The following is a 19,213-nucleotide window of genomic DNA, read 5'->3' as shown; positions in this document are numbered from 1 at the left end:
ACCAATTATGTACGAACTTATGTTCATGGTTTTAATTACAATTGAGAGAAACTCCAGGAGGGTTTTAAATGCTTCGTGTCTGGCTTTAATCGTGGTGCGGCGGTATTGACCGTGATATGAAACGGCCAATGTACTTTCGCCCTGCTTCGTTGTTAGCTTCACCATCGATATTCTAGACAGTAGATCGCTGCCAGTCGACCCTGCCACTGTTTTCAGTTTTTCCCTCATTTGTGTGTCCGTGGTTTCAAATCCCTTCCTTGAGCCATCAATGTTTTCGACTGTCCATATCACAGCTGCCTGATCTCCGTTTATAACAAAAGTACAATCGTCAGGAACTAATTCTTTAAATTTTGCAGGCGGCTCCTGGCAGAAGATTATCGCAGAGGGAAACACCCGTAATATAACCGTCAAAAAATCTCTCCGTTTCTGGGCAATTCCTTTCCCTTTGGCTTTTTTCGAGCTTTGCATGTTTATCGTCATTATAAAAAATGATGGATGCTCGGCTGATTTCAGACGTGCTTCGAAGACCGCTTTCTTAAAGGCTTCGACAATCTTTTCCTTATCCTCACCAGCTTCAATTTTCTCCTTTATCTCATCGATTATAAATGACAAATCTCCTTCGCAGATCGTAGGATCATCCATCACCCTATCTATCTGTCTGAATTAATTTTCGTACAAAAGTCAAGAATTGATTATTTTCTCTGTCCGTCGATCTTGTAAATTATAATGTAGCAAACTTACTGAACCACATGTCTACTTCCAAAGAAATCCACTAATCTTCGTCGCGGTAGTCAAAACAGTATTATACTTGAAAGTTGAAGTCGATGCACTAGATGCAAGTGATTGCAAGAAACTAAACGAGTCTTTAGTTTTGTTTGCATTCGCTTTTCGCTGTGTACATTACTGCATAGCGTCGACTGCGTCGTCACATGTCAAATCGTGAAACTGGGCACTGGCAGAGTAACTAAAATTTACATGCCCACTGAGCTATATATAGAATTCCTGGAAGTTATATATAAAATTCCAAGAAGCTACATATAGAACTCCTGGAATGGTGCCACTGACATTGGACGGGCCTAAGCCTGGTTCTCTTAAGTCGCCGACCTTTGTTATTCTAAGTAAATTTTCTTCGTCACCGGCCACCAATATTTAAAACATCGTCGACTGTCGGTGATTTTAGAGAGAACCAGGCTTTACTTCGAGTACAGTCGACCGCTGGTCTGGTGGATCGCAGTGATGACAGGGGATGTTACTAATTAAAGGGGATGTTACTAATTAAATACTAAATTATACGGCAGAGAAACCATAAGAAACGAGCAGGAGAAATGAAAGTGATGTCCCACGATTTAACCAGCTATCCAATGTCCTCGAGGAAACCTTATTCACGCCCAAACATTTCCTGATGATTTCGGCTAGCAATGTTAACTAAACACCGTAAACTCACTAAAAACTCATTACTCGTTACCAGTGGACAATTTAATAAAATTATGAAATAATAAAAAAATATCCCGAGAAACAACTTAATGAGAACCCCAAGGCACCAAGCGGTCGAATTAAGTAACATTGTATAAAGATGAATCTGGGGTAACCAATTTTAAATTGTTTACCGTTTTTGCACGAACAGCATTTTCAAAATCTTTGTCGAGCTAAAATTCACATCGCGAATCTAATGAATGCAAACTCTTGTCGTTTAGCCACGAAATAATACCTTATATTATCTCGTCAGGTCATGACAGGCATTGGTGGGAGAAAGGCAGAAAACAAATCAATACAAAGCAATCGTCCCTGACGACAAAACTACTGAAGGATAAAGTTTTAACACGACGTCAGTTGGACAGGCTGCAAGAGGAATGGAGGCAGAACTTTACGAAACATAGAAAATCGCACAATAAATGATTTTTCTTAAAAAATGTCTTCATAGTATGTTTGTGTAATTTCACAAGAAGCAACTACAAGTTTGCAATTTTGCAATTGGCAATGTGAATCAAGAAGGTTTCCATGACGGCCGAGGTAAAAAGGTTTTATTCGAGTGGAAACACCGTAAAGGAATCGTATTGGAGTGATTGAGATCTCCCACGCAATGAGTTTGAGTGAGCTTTTAGAAAACAGTCGTATATCCTGAAGTCCGCCCAGTTTTGTCATTGTTGTTAATCTTGCTCACGCCCATTCAATGATGTTTGATTTTGGCCAAGTTTCGTATGTTTTGAATTTCTTTGAGCATAATCTCTATCTCTTATTCATTTAGACATAGTGAACTAAAATCAGTAAAATGGTAATAAATATACTGACAGGAAAGGATACTTTAAAAGATATAGCGATGCAATGTGTAAATACAGCGTTTTTCACACTACCAACTGTACCCCCCCCCCCCTTTAACTTCGCCTATGGTTAAAACATTGTGAACTCACTAGGTACCCCAAACGACAATTTAATAAAATACAAGATATAAAACCTATTCCAATATAGACAACGAGTTAATTGTGTCACTTAGGCCCCGTTCACACCGATACCGGGTTGCATCGGAGCGCAACGATTTCCGTACCGGATTAGGCTGCTGTTTACACTATACTCCACTGTAATCCGGTACATGCCACGGAGCGAAAATCGCTCCGGTTTTGGGAGCAGTGCAAACAGACCAATCCGATACAAAACTTATTTTGGGGCGAAATTTGTAAGCTAAGTCGTGCGTTACGAGAATGACTCAGACAGTATTTGGCGGGAAACCGGCTTTGTTTCTATGCATGGCAACATCAAAAAGTGATGAGCTGGCAACAAAGCGAAACAGTGCAATCGGCATAGTGTAAACACCCTTAATTTTCTGCTTTGGAGTGAAAATTAATTCGGTATGGAAAGTAATCCGGTATAGTGAAAACGGCCAAACGGGGCTTTAAAGAAAGTAGAACATTTGTTAGGTCTAACTGATATCTCTATGCTAACTAACTTAAACTTTACTACTTTACAACTACTTTTCTTTACAAGGTCTTGCTAAAAAATGATAAAAGAGAAATAAGCAATAAGAAATGTCTGCCAGAAACGGAAGCGAAATATTGTAAAAAACATGCAGGGACTAGTAAGTTTTCTCTTCTCCGTTTCTAGTCCATTTACAGATGCCTCACTTGATAGAGAGTTTCTGTACATTTTCGGCAATGTCCTCAACGGATTTGTCAGTCATTTTAATACCCTCACGATCTTTGGGTTTCTCTTTGCCCTCGAAAACCAAAACACTTAAAATAGGATCGTGATCCAGTACATCTGTAGCTTCTGATACTTCGGCACCTTTCTTCATAGATTCCTGTACATTTTCCCAGTCATCTTCAGTGAAATCGCTCTCTGCTGATTCCTTGTCTTCAAAGCGGATAACTCTCGACCACGACACTTTTAAGATGTAATTTGGATAATAAACGAAGTTGTCTTTGTAAGGTATACCGAGACTCGATTCTTCTAGGCGAGGATTTAACTCGTAGGATGGGATCGTTACATTTTTGGGAAGATGCTTCACATCAAACTCCAATGTATCAAAATTGAAATCACCACCAATTATGTACGAACTTATGTTCATGGTTTTAATTACAATTGAGAGAAACTCCAGGAGGGTTTTAAATGCTTCGTGTCTGGCTTTAATCGTGGTGCGGCTGTATTGACCGTGATATGAAACGGCCAATGTACTTTCGCCCTGCTTCGTTGTTAGCTTTACCATCGATATTCTAGACAGTAGCTCACTGGACCCTGCATTTGTTTTCAGCAATCGCTCATGTATTTTCTTTATTTGTGTGTTCGTGGTTTCAAATCCTATCGTTAAGCCATCAATGTTTTCGACTGTCCATATCACAGCTGCCTGATCTCCGTTAATAACATAAGTACAATCGTCAGGAACTATTTCTGGAAATTTTGCAGGCGGCTCCTGGCAGAAGATTATCGCAGAGGGAAACACCCGTAATATAACCGTCAAAAAATCTCTTCGTTTCTGGGCAATTCCTCTTCCTTTGGCTTTTTTCGAGCTATGCATGTTTATCGTCATTATAAAAAATGACGGATGCTCGGCTGATTTCAGACGTGCTTCGGAGACCGATTTCTTAAAGTCTTCGATAATCTTTTCCTTATCTTCACCAGCTTCAATTTCTTTCTCTATTTCATCGATTATAAATGACAAATTTCCTTCGCAGATCGTAGGATCATCCATCGACCTGTCCATCTGACTGAATTAATTTTCGTACAAGAGTCAAGAAATGATTATTTTCTCTGTCCGTCGAACTTGTAATGATGCAGTGAACTTACTGAACTACATCCAAACAAGTCCACTAATCTTCGTCGCGGTAGTGAAAACAGTATTATACTTAAAAGTTAAGTCGACACCAGTTGGCTACACTAGATGCAAGTGATTGTAAGAAACTAAACGAGTCTTTAGTTTTGTTTGCATTCGCTGTGTACATTATTGCATAGCGTCGACTGCGTCGTCACCTGTCAAATCGTGAAATTGGACACCGGCAGAGTAACTAAAATTTACATGCCCACTGAGCTATATATATAGAATTCCTGGAAGTTATATATAAAATTCCAAGAAGCTATATATAGAACTCCTGGAGTGGTGCCACTGACATTGGGCCCTAAGCCTGGTTCTCGGGTTAAATCGCCGACCGTCGGCGACGCTAATTGTTGGTGATCACTGGAAAATGAAGTCCTTTGTTATTCTGAGTAAATTTTCTTTGTCACCGGCCACCAATATTTAAAACATCGTCGACTGTCGGTGATTAGAGAGAACCAGGCTTTACTTCGAGTACTGTCGACCGCTGGTCTGGTGGATCGCAGTGATGACAGGGGACGCTACTAATTAAAGGGGATGTTACTAATTAAATACTAAATTATAAGGAGGAGAAACCTTAAGAAACAGGCAAGAGAAATGAAAGTGATGTCCCAGAATTTAACCAACTATCCAATGTCCTGGAGGAAACCTTATTCACGCCCATTCCCTGATGATTTCGGGCTAGCAAACTCATTACTCGTTACCAGTGGACAATTTAATAAAATGATGAAATAATAAAAAAATATTCCGAGGAACAACTTAATGTGAACCCCAAGCGGTCGATTAAGTAACATTGTATAAAGATTCTTAATGTGAAATGTGTTATATAGAACTCACTACGTAATATATAAAAAAATCATTCGAAATATTGTTTCCGAATTGTTTCCTGTACTTTTTTAAGTGGTTTTTATGGGCTGTTTTAGTATATGAAATCCCAAAGAGAGTCACGTAATTATCTAGGATGATATAATTAAGGAATACCTAAGTATGTTTTTACGTTCTGTGAAGTTACGAGTAATCATCCAAAATTGCCTGGACTGAACCGCTTTGGGATGCTTCAGCGACAGCTTTCAGTTTCAACGATATGCCAGAGAAGTCCACTTCCCTCGACAACAGGAAAGTGCTTTCTTTGATCTTTTTCTGTTCCTCTGGGGTAAACATGTCAACAATCTCCTTCAGTGGCGTCAGCAATGGCTCCAAATAATACAAAAGACGCGCTTCGTTATTCAGCACTCGGCTTTTCCCCCAAATATCTGTCATGACGTGGCACGTTTTCATCAGTTTGTCGCTCAGCTCGACGGATCTTTTTTGGGCATTTTGAAGATTTTGCAATTGTTGTTCTTGACTTCGCAATTCCTTCTCGGTCATCTGCTTCTGACTTTCCTCATCTCTCAATTGTTGACAAATGTTTTCCTTTTCGCTTTTCTTCGCCTGCACTCGATTTTCGCAATCTTTCACGTTACTTTCTGCCGTAGAGACACCACTTTTTGCAGATTTGACATCATTTTCGAGTGCTGTGAAGCTTGCTGCCAACAACCCTGTCCCGACAAACGGTCCAACTACGGGAACAAAGAATGATAGAATTCCCCCAACTCTTGCAGTATTTTGTTGTTCTTTTTTTCTTCTCAACTTTCCTTCCGCGTCGCCAAGAGTTTGCTGGGCACTACTTAACGCACTTTTCGCTTGGACAACATTCTGTTCGCTGTCATTAATTTGTTGGTTCAGACCCTGAAGTTGCTGATTTATGCATTCCACTTTCATTTGCCTCTCTGAAACAGTGGTCTTCACGCCGTTAATTGTGGCTACTCGCACCTCAATTTCTTTACAAAGACGTGCTTTTTCGCTTTCCCAAAATTTCTTCACCGTGCTAAAGTGTTTGTGGGCCTGATTTATAGGAAGACCAAACTCTCGGCAATGCTTCTTATAGTTTCTGCAGGCGTTAATCCACTGATCTCAGCCTCACACAGCAATTCAATTGCTTTGTCCAGCGATTGCATTCCACCAACAAATTCTCTCTGTGCCTCATCTCTTTGTACAATAGAATAGTCAGATGAGCTCTCAGACATCGTTATAACGAAAGACAAAACAAATTCAAGTCAAGCAGCATTCAAGTCAAATCAATTACGATCTCAGAGAAAGTATCTTTTCATCTTCATTTATATACAGTCTGTCTGGTAACTCTGGTTAAAAGATGGGTATTTCCCCAATTTCCTGCCTGATTCCTGGTAACGTGATTGCTAAAAACACTTGTTGCATTTTGATATTTTTAGAAGCATGTCATGTCATTTTGACCTTAGTTGAAAAATCCAAGATAAAAAAACTTCATGAGTTGGCTCAGTGACTAAGAGCTTATATTTGCCTAGTCATTGTACATTCAGTCTGCTTGAAACTCTGGCTACGATAACGAAAATCTGAATTCTTGTATAAAGCTCAAGGTGGAAGGATTACTAAATGAACGAGCTTAGTATATTTTCTTCTGTAAGCTACCATGCGCTCTTGCGTATATACCTTGTCTCGAGTCTTGACTGTCGGTCGCTAGACGGTTAATATGGGAAGAGATATGTACATATTCATGTATTCATGTCATATAACCGCAAAAAAATACATTTAGAATGAATCAGTCGGGAACAATCGGGCATAAGACAAACATATCAATATGCTGTGCATTTTCCCAATCAAGCTGATAGCATGCAATGGCTCAGCCGCCCGCTTTCTTTGTAAACAAACGCCCCCTGCTGATACATGATCCTTAGAAGAAAATTGAAATGAAAACATTTCCGGATTTCCCCATGACTATGCAGTTTCGAACGCAGTCACATGCAGCCCCTTGATGCCAAAATATTGATGCGATGTGATAAATCTATATAATAAAAATAAAACCAAAACCAGCGCATGTATATCAGTTCTGGGCTCGTTTTTGATGGTGCTTATGTCATTTAAGTTTCTGTTTTGGATAATTTAAAAATGTATTGTATGCAAAATAACCATTTCAAATCACCTTATCACCTGGTCTGAAATGGTTAAGTTTTATTGCCTATTCCATGGTCACAACATCTGAATTGGGTTAATTTGCACGCAAGCTGAAATGGTCTATTGTAAGTAATGATACACACGTTGTTTTGAACAATATTCAACTTCCAGAAAAAATGTTCAATCGATGACGTTATGCAGAAGGTTTTTTATTGAACATGTTGTGTGATAGAAAAATATGCAGTATTATCAGTATTTATGGCATGAAGGAGGGATAAAATGAAACACTCCAGGTCTTTGTCAGGCCAATGAGAGGCATCGTGAGCTAATTACTTGCAAGAGATTTCCGGGCACCTCCGAGCCCCGCGCAAGTATGTTACCCTGTTACCCCTTGTCTCATATGGCACGCTTTTGCAATACATCTCACTCTCAACATTTCTCTTATACCAAGATCTCTTCAACCACATTATATCAATGAATCTATCATATGCAGCAAAACCCCGATTCCTTGACTCGAATTCGAATTCATAGTACAAGTATTGTATATGGGGAAGTGAAATTAATTTGTTATGATCTCCCTCAAAAAGCATGCAACTTTGCATGAACTACGAATTCGGCGTTTTCCTAAGCGCTCAGCATAAATAATACCATAAGTCATAGAGTTATATATGCAGTTGAATCACACGAAAAAGTTTATTCAGTTTACTTATGAACTGATTTACATCATTCCTTTTCTTGCAAGACTACATATGGGTAATTATATTTAATGTTGTATAGATTCTGAACTTTGTATTTTATATAATATACGAAAAAATCTTTCTAAATGAGGTCTAATTGTTTAATGTTTACACCAGTTGGAAATGTTTCCACACTATTCTTTATACTATTTTCTAAATAATTTTCAAAGCTTCTCAAACAGAGGGTCATATATCTGTAGCATGTCTATGTTCTGATATTTAATATTTGAATATTTTTCAGTCATGGTATTTAATAGTCAATAGCCATTGAAGTTAAGTTTATTGATCCAAAATTGCCTGGACTGAACCTCCATTGGATGCTTCAGCGACAGCTCTCAGTTTCAACGATATGCCAGAGAAGTCCACTTCCCTCGACAACAAGAAAGTGCTTTCTTTAATCTTTCTCTGTTCCTCTGGGGTAAACTTGCCAACAATCTCCTTCAGTGGCGTCAGCAATGGATCCAATGAATACAAAAAACGAGTTTCGTTTTTCAGCACTCTTTTCCCCCAAATCTCTGTCATGACGTGGCACGTTTTCATCAGTTTTTCGCTCAGCTCCACAGAACTTCGCAGCTCATCGTTAAGATATTGCAATTGTTGTTCTTGAATTCTTAATTTTTGCTCGGCTATCTCCTTCTGTTCTTTTTCTCTTCCTAGTTGTTCACGAAGGTTGTCTCTTTCGTGTCTCTTCGCCTCTAATCTGTTTTCGCAGTCTCTCACCTTGTCCTCAGCCGTAGAGACACCACTTCTGGCTGATTTGACATTATCTTCGAGTGCTGTGACTGTGAGGCTTACCGGCATTATCATGGTTGGCATAGCAACCCATCCAATTACAGGAACAGCTGACATTGCATCTCTCGCTTCAAAGACGATATCTTGTTCGCTCTTTTTGTCGCTTAACTTTTTCTCTGCATCTCTAAGACTGTTCTGGGCGCTGTTTAGTGAACTACGCGCTTGGTTAACACTTCGTTCGGTATCACTAATTTGCTTGTCCAGATCCTGAAGCTCGTGATTCATGCGTTCCACTTTTATTCTCCTTTCGGAAACAATATTCTTAACGCCGTTAATCGTGGATATTCGTCTCTCAATCTCTTCACATTGACGTGCCTTTTCAGCCTCCCAAAAATTCTTCGCTGAGGTTAGGTGTTTGTGGGCCTGATTTATGGGACGACGCATATTTTTGGCAACTTCTTTTATACGTCTTGCTGGCGTTGTTCCACTAATGTCAGCTTTACGTACCACTTCAATTGCCTTGTCCAACGATTGTATTCCTAAAACGAATTCTCTCTGCGCCTCGTCTTTACTTCGAACAACAACAGAGTGATCATTGCGTACAATAGATTGATAAGATGAAAAGAAGTCAAGCAACCTAGACAAGCATAAGCCCATGACGAAGAACAGCAGTATATTGCAAGTGATATCATATGTGATCTATGAGAAAATGGCTTTTTGTCCTCAATTATATACAGTCTGTCGGGGGGGGGTTCCAAGATTGGTATTTCCCCGAAGATGGTATCACACAAACAATTGCTATCCCTTTCTGTGCCCACCCATGCGTGAAAGCATAGAATGTTTACATGCAAACCAGAAAGATCCAACACAGGTCGAGCAATACTGCACAATAATACAGTCAATACAAATCATTTGGGATCTCAGACAATTTCTCTTTTTGTTTCAGTTTCCGCTACAGAGTGTCCATGGGTATTTCCCAGTAAATATTTTAAACATGTCTATTTCCAAGTAACGCATATTCCTAAAATCACTTGTTGTTACCGAGAAACGAGGTTGACTTGAGCCTGGCACTTCTCGTGCGTTGAACGCATTCAAAACAATAAATATTGGATCATTTTAGCTTGCTAACTATTGTTTTTATTAATGTGTTTGGCGCAAGAGATGTGGCAAGCTTGACATGAATCTTAGAAATGTGATATTACCTGTTCAAGTTAAAGTTCAAGTGTAAAGAAATAAACCTGCAGGGACTCGTTGAAACATTTTAGAAACTACATTTTAGAGGTGTATAGAAATGGTATTTATTTGTTTATTACATCATTGCCCAACTTGCTAAAAAGATACCACACTAGCTATATATGATACGTTTTCTGATACGTTATTCCTTTAAGCTTCCAGAAAAATGTTCAATCGATGACGTTATGCAGAAGGTTTTTTATTGAACATGTTGAGTGCATGATAGGAAAATATGCAGTATTGTCAGTATTTATTGCATGGAGGAAGGATATAATGAACACTCCAGGTCTTTGTAAGGCCAGGGAGAGGCATCGTGAGCTAATTACTTACAAGAAATTTCCGGGCACCTCCGAGCCCCGCGCGAGTATGTTACCCTGTTACCCCTTGTCTCATATGTCACGCTTTTGCAATACATCTCACTCTCAACATTTCTATTATAACAAGATCTCTTCAACCGCATTATATCAATGAATCTATCATATGCAGCAAAACCCCGATTCTTTGAACTTTCTCAACTCGAATTCGAATTCATAGTACAAGTATTGTATATGGGGAAGTGAAATTAGTCTGTTATGATCTCCCTCAAAAAGCATGCGACTTTGCATAAACTACGAATTCGGCGTTTTCCTAAGCGTTCAGCATAAATAATACCATAAGTCATATAGTTATATATGCAGTTGAATCACACGAAAAAGTTTATTCAGTTTACTTATGAACTGATATACTGGCATCATTCCTTTTCTTGCAAGACTACATATGGGTAATTATATTTAATGTTGTATAGAACTTTGTATTTTATATAATATACGAAAAAATCTTTCCAAATTAGGTTTAATTGTTCACACCAGTTGGAAATGTTTCTACACTATTCCTTATACTTTTTTCTAAATAATTTTCAAAGCTTTTATCAAACACCTCTCAAACAGAGGGTCATAATGATATATTTATAGCATGTCTATGTTCTGGTATTTTTTCAGTCTGGTATTTAATAGTCCATAGCCATTGAAGTTAAGTATATTGATCCAAAATTGCCTGGACTGAACCTCCATTGGATACTGCAGCGACAGCTCTCAGTTTCAACGATATGCCAGAGAAGTCCACTTTCCTCGACAACAGGAAAGTGCTTTCTCTGATTTTTCTCTGTTCCTCTGGAGTAAACATGTCAACAATCTCTTTCAATGGCGTCAGCAATGGCTCCAATGAATACACAAGACGCGCTTCGTTTTTCAGCACTCGGCTTTTCCCCCAAATATTTGTCATGACGTGGCACGTTTTCATCAGTTTGTCGCTCAGCTCCACAGATCTTCGCAGCTCATCTTTAAGATATTGTAATTTTTGTTCTTGAATTATTAATATTTCCTCGGCTATCATCTTCTGCTCTTCTTCTCTTCCTAGTCGTTCACGAAGGTTGTCTCTTTCGTGCCTCTTCGCCTCTAACCTGTTTTCGCAGTCTCCCACGTTGTCCTTAGCCGTAGAGACACCACCTCTGGCTGATTTAACATTATCTTCGAGTGCTGTGAGGCTTACCACCATCATGGTTGGCCCAACAATCCATCCAACTATAGGAATAATTGAAATTCCAGCTCCCACTCCAAAGACAATATCTTGTTCTTTCTTTTTGTCGCTTAACTTTTTCTGTGCATCTCTAAGACTGCTCTGGGCGCTGTCTAGTGAACTTCGCGCTTGGTTAACACTTCGTTCGCTATCATTAATTTGCACGTTCAGATCCTGAAACTCATGATTCATGAGTTCCACTTTTATTCTCCTTTCGGAAACAATATTCTTAGCTCCGTTAACCGTGGATATTCCTCTCTCAATCTCTTCACATTGACGTGCCTTTTCGCCCTCCCAAAATTTCTTCGCTAAGGTTAGGTGTTTGTGGGCCTGGTTTAAAGGACGGCGCATATTTTGGGCCACTTCTTTTATACGTCTTGCTGGCGTTGTTCCACAGATCTCAGCTTTACACAACAATTCAATTGACTTGTCCAGCGATTGTATTCCTAAAATGAATTCTCTCTGCGCCTTTTCTTTTCTTCGAACAACAAGTGAGTGATCATACCATACAATAGATTGATCAGATGAAAACAAGCTAAGTAACGCAGACAAGTATAAGCCCATGACGAGGCATAAGCAGTATATTGCAAGCGAAATCGCATGTACAACAACAGAATGAACATTGCGTACAATAGATTGATCAGATGAAAACAAGTCAAGCAACCTAGACAAGTATAAGCCCATGACGAAAAATAAGCAGTATATTGCAAGTGATATCGGATGTGATCTCTAAGAAAACGGCTTTTTGTCCTCAAATATATATAGTCTTTCGGAGGGGGTTTCCAAGATTGGTATTTCCCCGAAAATTGTATCACACAATTAAACAATTGCTATCCCTTTCTGTGGCATCTGTGCCCACCCTTGCGTGAACCAGAAAGATCCAACACAGGTCGAGCAATACTGCACAATAATACAGTCAAATGAGTCAATACAAATCATTTAGGATCTCAGACAATTTCTCTTTTTGCTTCAGTTTCCGCTACAGAGTGTCCATGGGTATTTCCCAGTAAATATTTTAATCATGTCTATTTCCAAGTAACGCATATTCCTAAAATCACTTGTTGTTACCGAGAAACGAGGTTGACTTGAGCCTGGCACTTCTCGTGCGTTGAACGCATTCAAAACAATAAATATTGGATCATTTTAGCTTGCTAACTATTGCTTTTATTAATGTGCTTGGCGCAAGAGATGTGGCAAGCTTGACATGAACCTTTGAAATGTGATATTACCTGTTCAAGTTCAAGTTCACGTGTAAATAAATAAACCTGCAGGGACTCGTTGAAACATTTTAGAAACTACATTTAAGAGGTGTATAGAAATGGTATTTATTTGTTTATTACATCATTGCCCAACTTGCTAAAAAGATACCACACTAGCTATATATGATACGTTTTCTGATACGTTATTCCTTTAATATGTGCTACTACGTCCCATGCTCTTTTATACGTACCACTCACTACCACTGGACTCATTTTGATACTCCTCGTTATCATGTAAAGCTAACGAAGTTTGGTCTAGTTAAGATAGTCAGTATCACTTTCAAAAACGGCGTCATTTGGAACTAGTTTTTTCGCCGGCTCTCTATAGTATAGAGAGAGAAGCGCATACAGCCATCGTCTCAATCTTATTCTAAACTTGGTTGGATTGTGTGTTTGTTTAACAACTATGGTTTGACAGTCTACAAACCACGGCGGCATTACGTATACTGTGCGTGTAACACCAGCAAACTGAGAGAACTTAACAATTCCTAGTCCACATTTGCAAACTTTTTATTAAAAACTTTATTACATCACATCTCAAACCGAAGGTCACATATTTATAGGATGTTTATGTTTTGATGTCAATTTTTGAATATATTCAGTCATGGCATTTAACAATAAGTCTATATTCAGTGAACTTAAGTATATTGTTCTAAAATTGCCTGGACTGAACCGCTTTGGGATGCTTCAGCGACAGCTTTCAGTTTCAACGATATGCCAGAGAAGTCCACTTCCCTCGACAACAGGAAAGTGCTTTCTTTAATCTTTCTCTGTTCCTCTGGGGTAAACATGTCAACAATCTCCTTCAGTGGCGTCAGCAATGGCTCCAAAGAATACAAAAGACGAGCTTCGTTATTCAGCACTCGGCTTTTCCCCCAAATATTTGTCATGACGTGGCACGTTTTCATCAGTTTTTCGCTCAGTTCGACAGACCTTCGCTGCTCATTTTTAAGATTTTGCAATTTTTGATCTTGAAGTATTAATGCAAGCTCGGCTATCATCTTCTCACTTTCTTCCCTTTCAAGTTGTTCACGAAGACAGTCTCTTTCGTATTTCTCCCACTCTAACCAGACTTCGCAGTCTTCCACGTTTTCCTCAGCCGAAATAACTTTACTTCTGGCTAATTTAACGTTATCTTCGAGTACTGTGAGGCCTACCGCCACCATGGTTAGCCCAGGAATCCATCCGACTATAGGAATAAGTGTTAATAGAAGTCCTACTCCTATGACAACGCCTTGTGTTTCCCTTTTGTCGTGCAACTTTCTTTGTGCAACTCTAAGACTCTCCTGGGCTCTCTTTAGTGCACTCCTCGCTCGCTTAACAATTCGTTCGCTTTCATTAATTTCCTCGTTCAGATCCTGTAGTTGATCATTCATGAGTTCTACTATTATTTTCTTATCAGAAACAATATTCTTAACGCCGTTAATCGTGGATATTCGTTTCTCAATTTCTTCACATTTACGTGCCTTTTCGTCTTCCCAAAATTGCTTCGCTGAGGTTAGGTGTTTGTGAGCCTGATTTATGGGACGACGCATATTTTGGGCCACTTCTTTTACACGTCTTGCTGGCGTTGTTTCACTGATGTCAGCTTTACGTACCACTTCAATTGCCTTGTCCAGCGATTGCATTCCTAAAACTAATTCTTTCTGCCCCTTGTCTTTTCGTACAACAGACTGATGAAATGAAAACAAGTCAACGAACCTAGTCACGATTAAGCCCATGACGAAGAACAACTATGAACAGTATAATGGAAGTGAAGTGGGGTGCAATCTCTGGGAATATAGCTTTTGTCCTCAATTATTCAGGTTCCAAGATGCCATTTCCACGAAAATTCTAACACACAAACAAATGCTTTCTGTGCTCCATCTTTGCGCGGCTGAAAGCATTACCATAGAATGTTTAGATGCAAACCAGAAAGATCTAAGGCCAAGACAGGAGCAATAATGTACAATAATACACCGTCAATACAAATCTTTTCCGATCTCAGACAATTTGCTTTTCCTTCAGTTACAGCTACACTCTGTCCATGGGTATTTCCCTGTAAATATTTTAAACATGTCCATTTCCAAGTAACGCGTATTCCTAAAATCACTTGTTGTTACCGAAGGAACGAGGTTGACTTGAGCCTCGCATTTTTCGTGCGCCGAACGCATGCAAAACAATAAATATTGGATTATTTTAGCTTGCTAACTATTGCTTTTAATCGATTTAATGTGTTTGGCGTAAGAGAGGTGCATGACATGCTTGACATGAACTTAGAAATGTGATATTACAAGTTCAAGTTCACGTGTAAATGAATGAACCTGCAGAGGCTTGTTGAAACATTTTAGAAACTACATTTTAGACGTGCATAGAAATGGTATATATTTATTTATCGCATTATTGCTCAACTTGCTAAAAAAATACCACTCAATATATGTAGCATACATCAATACGTTTTCTGGGAACCGTGTTTCAATGATCATGAGTTGCGAGATGGTTCTGCCTAATTCGTGGTATTGATTCAGTATTGCGTGTCCTTTAAAACCTTCATTTTGATATTTCTCGTTATCTTGTGATGCTAACGACGTTTGGCTAGTGAAAATTGTATCACTTTCAAAAACGGCGTCATCGAAACTAGTCTTTTTAGTATCCGCACAAAACTAAAGCGTGCATTGTAAATATTGAAACAAAAATTTCTTGGGAAGTGACCTTTGACCAGCAACCTTATAAGGAGACATGTAAATACCATATTCGCGATTTCGAAAGGTGGTTTCCCTGGAATTGGGCTAAATATATTCGGGGAAAACCTGCAATACTTGTAGATATAAGGGAACTAATTGAATGAAACAGCTCATTTTATTTAAGCTCATCTCACTATACCATCTGCAGGGGTTAACGCGGATTTCATTAAAAGCTACTATAAACAGGTAAGGATAGTTGAGTTCGTATGTAAATTTGAGGATTTCACACCTACAGGATCTTTTATGATTTATAGCCATGTACATATATAGACCATGATTTGCTGATAATTTTTCCCGTCGTGACATCTTGCATATGTTATTTTGTATATCAGTAAAACTAAGATGGAGTTATGGAGCTGGTAGATGGAGCTCGTGGCTGGTACTAAGGTTAAGATGAACGTCGTTTAGAAGGGGAGGGAAGAGCAAGTTTGATAGCTTTGTCTGAATCTTGAAAACGCATTTTTTCGAAAACCCTAGCATAAGCAATGATATCCGTGAAATCTACTAAAACCATGGGTACATGCACCTTATAGATCCTTTTTTTGCCCGCCATTCAGACGCATGTGATGTTGAAAAGGCCTTTCGCATTTCAGGTTTTGAATTTCAAAGATGGCTGGTAATACGAAACGGGAACTCGACAAAGCTATAGCGGGTATGAACAAAGGAAGCGACAAGAAAGAAGAGATGCGAATGATGATGGCACCTTACGCAAAATGGGACAGCTTCCTTTCCCCGGCTCCTTTGTCCATCGCTTTGCTCGGCCAGTTGATTCTCATATCTTCCGACGCCGATTTCAGTCTTCAAAATGAAAAAGGAAACCTGAAATTCAAGTATCTCAAATACCCCGACTCGTTCAGGGCCTGTCTAGTCCAAGTTAGCAATCGAGGATGGGATGCCTTCAACAGGGCGCACACCTCCATGGATCAAATCCGTCTTTTCTCGAACAACGTCGACAAGCACGTCAAAACAGCGGTGAAATTTCTGGTCGCTGGCACGGCGGAAGATATCGAATTGATGGTCCCCGATGCACTTAAAAACATCGAACGAATCGCAGACGATTGTTTAGAGCTGTCCACGTCGGTCGAGAAAGAGTTCGTTGACGTGATGAAGTTGATAGCCGAACTGCTCGAAGCGTGTACGCAGAAAAAAGGGCAGCAGGAGAAGAGTTTGAGAGATGCTAAGATCGCTCGCTCGGTGGCCGAACAGCACATGAAGGCGATAGATGCTGAGAAAGAACAAGCTGAGAAACGACAAAAACAATTGGAAAATCAAATGAAGGAAGCGGATGAAGAGTTCAAAAGTGCTATCAACTCTATGCCCGGCGCATGGGATATGATTGGTCTGGCCTGCGCTGATACCCTGATGAGTGTTACTCGCGCATTCACCTCAATGCCCAACATGATGATGGGGAAATCGTCCTCGCAAGCCCCTGATGCCAGCGGAGCGGTCGGAACTTCTCGTCCAAAGAATCCCGAGAGCGTGATGGAGATTTATAAGATCGTGCCTGATATTTACTGCGAAGTAGAAATTCTCGGAAATCTTGCATCGAACGGCATGAAAGGTGGTGACGAGGCGAAGAAGGCGGTAGGGCACGCAAAAAGAAAACTTGAAAGGATTAAGAAAAATCACCTGGACAAAGCGAAGGTGTCGGAGACAAAAAGGAAAGCGATGAAGCTATGCAAAGGAGCGATTGATCTTTGCCAAGCCTTGTCGTCTATTAAACCACGAATGGCCGGCTCCGAAGAAGAATTTGAAAAGATCAATGAAAAAGCGGAAATTCTTCAGGAAGAAGCTGACACCTTACTAGCCGCATCGCACGCCTTTCTTGGTAGCAACACTCTTCCGAATACGTCTCCAAATCTCGCCAAACAGCCAGCTTCTGACGGCGACGGTAGTTTGGTCCAGCAAACCATGAATAGTTATCGCTTCAAGACGGAAACAGCAAAGGAAATGTTGAAGGATTCTCGTCGTGCATACGACAAATCCTGCGAGGAAGTCGCCCAGAAGGCAAGGGAGGTCAGTAATCTTCTCGTGGAAATGAAAGAACTCGATCTCAAGGAGATAGACATTGAAAAAATCAGAAAGACGTTGATGAGGGGAATCAAAGCTCTTGGTGAACTAAGAGAACAGTGGGGCAAGCTGGTCGAGTTCTTCCAAATGCTGGCCAGTATAGTCAAGTGTTGCCTTAACACGTCCCTCAAGAGCTTCGTACAAACCTCGAGTAATCGTTTAGCTCAAGGTAACAGCGGAATGTCGGCTGCCATGCGTGACGTCATCTTCGAGCAAGCCTTTCAAGCCAATCAGATCGCGTATGTGGTTCACAGCATCTCCAGTGTGTACGTGGAAGTATCACATAAGCATTTGATGGAGCGCATCACCTGCCTGGGTAAGTTGATCGCGCTGGACCCAGTCACGGATGAACACGAGATCGATCTCAAGCGAGAGGAACTGAACCGAGGTTGTGAGGAAGCTCAGGAGGCCATTCGTAAGATTGCTCTTCAGAAGAAGAGGGAAATGGATAAAGCATTTGACGACAGGATTGGAAGAATCGAGAGCGAAGTGGAAACATTGCTACCACCAATTTCGGAAGCGAAGGCAACGGAGATAAGAGAAAAGGTTCAATCCACCATTGCAAGTTCAAAAGCTGAAATTGAGGCCGAGGTAGACGACTTGTGTTGAACAGTTCGTTACTTTTTCAAATATTTTATAACCATAATAAACAGTGGATTTTAATTAAGTAGAAAAATTACAAATTCCTATTAGTTTAGTATACAGAACTCAAACTCACACTCAAACGATTTGAGCATCAGGAAACATTGTTTCGTAGCTTATAAAGTTTGTTGGATTGCATGTATTTGTGTTTGGAGTATTCAAGTTTTTGTATTGAAAGTTATTGTTAAGGAATTCAAGTTTGTGAACTTTACTGTGTTGTTAATTGTCTTGTGAGCATCCACATGCATCATTCAAGGCTTCGTTGCGGCCCAAATGCTTGCCGCCCAAAGGACGAATACTTTCGACACGGAACATATCTCAATACGAGTGAACCTTTCTGCAGGTAATCGAAACAAAAGAATATAAATCAATTTGTAAAAATACCTGCAAAGGTAAATTGTTCTCATTCAAATTGCGGTGATTGGCCAAGGTTTCAGTTGTCTCCAATGTCAAGGATGAAATTGAGGCATAAGTAGTCCAGCAAACACAGACGTATTGACAACGGACGATAATGCACAACGAGATAAGATTTATCAATTTGTTGAAATCGCGTACTTTTTAAATCAGACGTAGGCTATATATGATGCAACATTTATAAATATATATATGACTTACCGGAAGCTGTTCGCAAAAGAACTTTTACTTTGCCCAAAATAATGAACATTAAATTAAAATTGTTTTAAACTTTCGATATCATGCATGCACGTATACTGATCTCACACTTTGGTGTTTATATACAGCTATATTTACAAATTTGCACTTAGCATTTTTCACAGACCAATCATGCATGCATCCATGCGTCGAGGGAAAAAATCCTAGCGGGAAACGAGTTCAATTCAATTCAAAATTTATTTCACACGTTTTACAAAAAGATATAGTTACAATTAATTACATTTCAAGATCATCACAATAGAAAGAAAAAGAGAATTAATATGATATTATATCGTGTACGGTGGTCAAAGTAGCTGAGAAGCTTTCGAGTTGGCCACCGTT

General features: G+C 39.6%; 4 protein-coding genes across 5 annotated transcripts; 1 reads left to right on the top strand and 3 right to left on the bottom strand.

Annotated features, from left to right (window-relative positions):
- Window positions 1-3,112: 3,112 nt before the first annotated feature.
- Window positions 3,113-4,180, bottom strand: LOC114515875. The gene has a single exon (XM_028535195.1). It carries the CDS (start codon window positions 4,178-4,180, stop codon window positions 3,113-3,115), a length of 1,068 nt encoding a protein of 355 aa, XP_028390996.1.
- Window positions 4,181-5,083: 903 nt separating this feature from the next.
- Window positions 5,084-6,390, bottom strand: LOC114515874 (synaptonemal complex protein 2-like; the record flags this gene model as incomplete). The annotated part of the gene is given in 2 exon segments (XM_028535194.1): window positions 5,084-6,201; window positions 6,204-6,390. Coding segments are annotated over 2 exon segments (1,080 nt in total), but the record flags the coding sequence as incomplete, so codon positions are not given.
- Window positions 6,391-8,068: 1,678 nt separating this feature from the next.
- Window positions 8,069-12,711, bottom strand: LOC114516291 (tax1-binding protein 1-like). Of its 2 annotated transcripts, none has more exons than XM_028535723.1 (2): window positions 12,148-12,711; window positions 8,069-9,333 (listed from the first exon to the last, which is right to left on the bottom strand). In XM_028535723.1, exons 1-2 carry the CDS (start codon window positions 12,208-12,210, stop codon window positions 8,287-8,289), a joined length of 1,110 nt encoding a protein of 369 aa, XP_028391524.1. In that variant the 5' UTR covers window positions 12,211-12,711; the 3' UTR covers window positions 8,069-8,286. The 2 variants fall into 2 exon arrangements, with proteins under 2 accessions (XP_028391524.1, XP_028391523.1); XM_028535722.1 differs by having other exon boundaries at window positions 8,183-8,257; window positions 10,958-12,711.
- A 2,817-nt stretch (window positions 12,712-15,528) lies between these two features.
- LOC114515836 lies at window positions 15,529-18,431 on the top strand. Its single transcript, XM_028535160.1, has 2 exons — window positions 15,529-15,694; window positions 16,102-18,431. The coding sequence occupies exon 2, from the start codon at window positions 16,118-16,120 to the stop codon at window positions 18,185-18,187; it is 2,070 nt and encodes a 689-aa protein (XP_028390961.1). The 5' UTR covers window positions 15,529-15,694; window positions 16,102-16,117; the 3' UTR covers window positions 18,188-18,431.
- Window positions 18,432-19,213: the final 782 nt, after the last annotated feature.

The sequence above is a fragment of the Dendronephthya gigantea genome, unplaced genomic scaffold (assembly GCF_004324835.1).
Source record: "Dendronephthya gigantea isolate DGI-Jeju-01 unplaced genomic scaffold, DenGig_1.0 000005F, whole genome shotgun sequence".
Classification (NCBI taxonomy): Eukaryota; Metazoa; Cnidaria; class Anthozoa; order Malacalcyonacea; family Nephtheidae; genus Dendronephthya; species Dendronephthya gigantea.
Note: the sequence above shows the minus strand (reverse complement) of the source record. Positions and strands in the feature narration are given on the sequence as shown.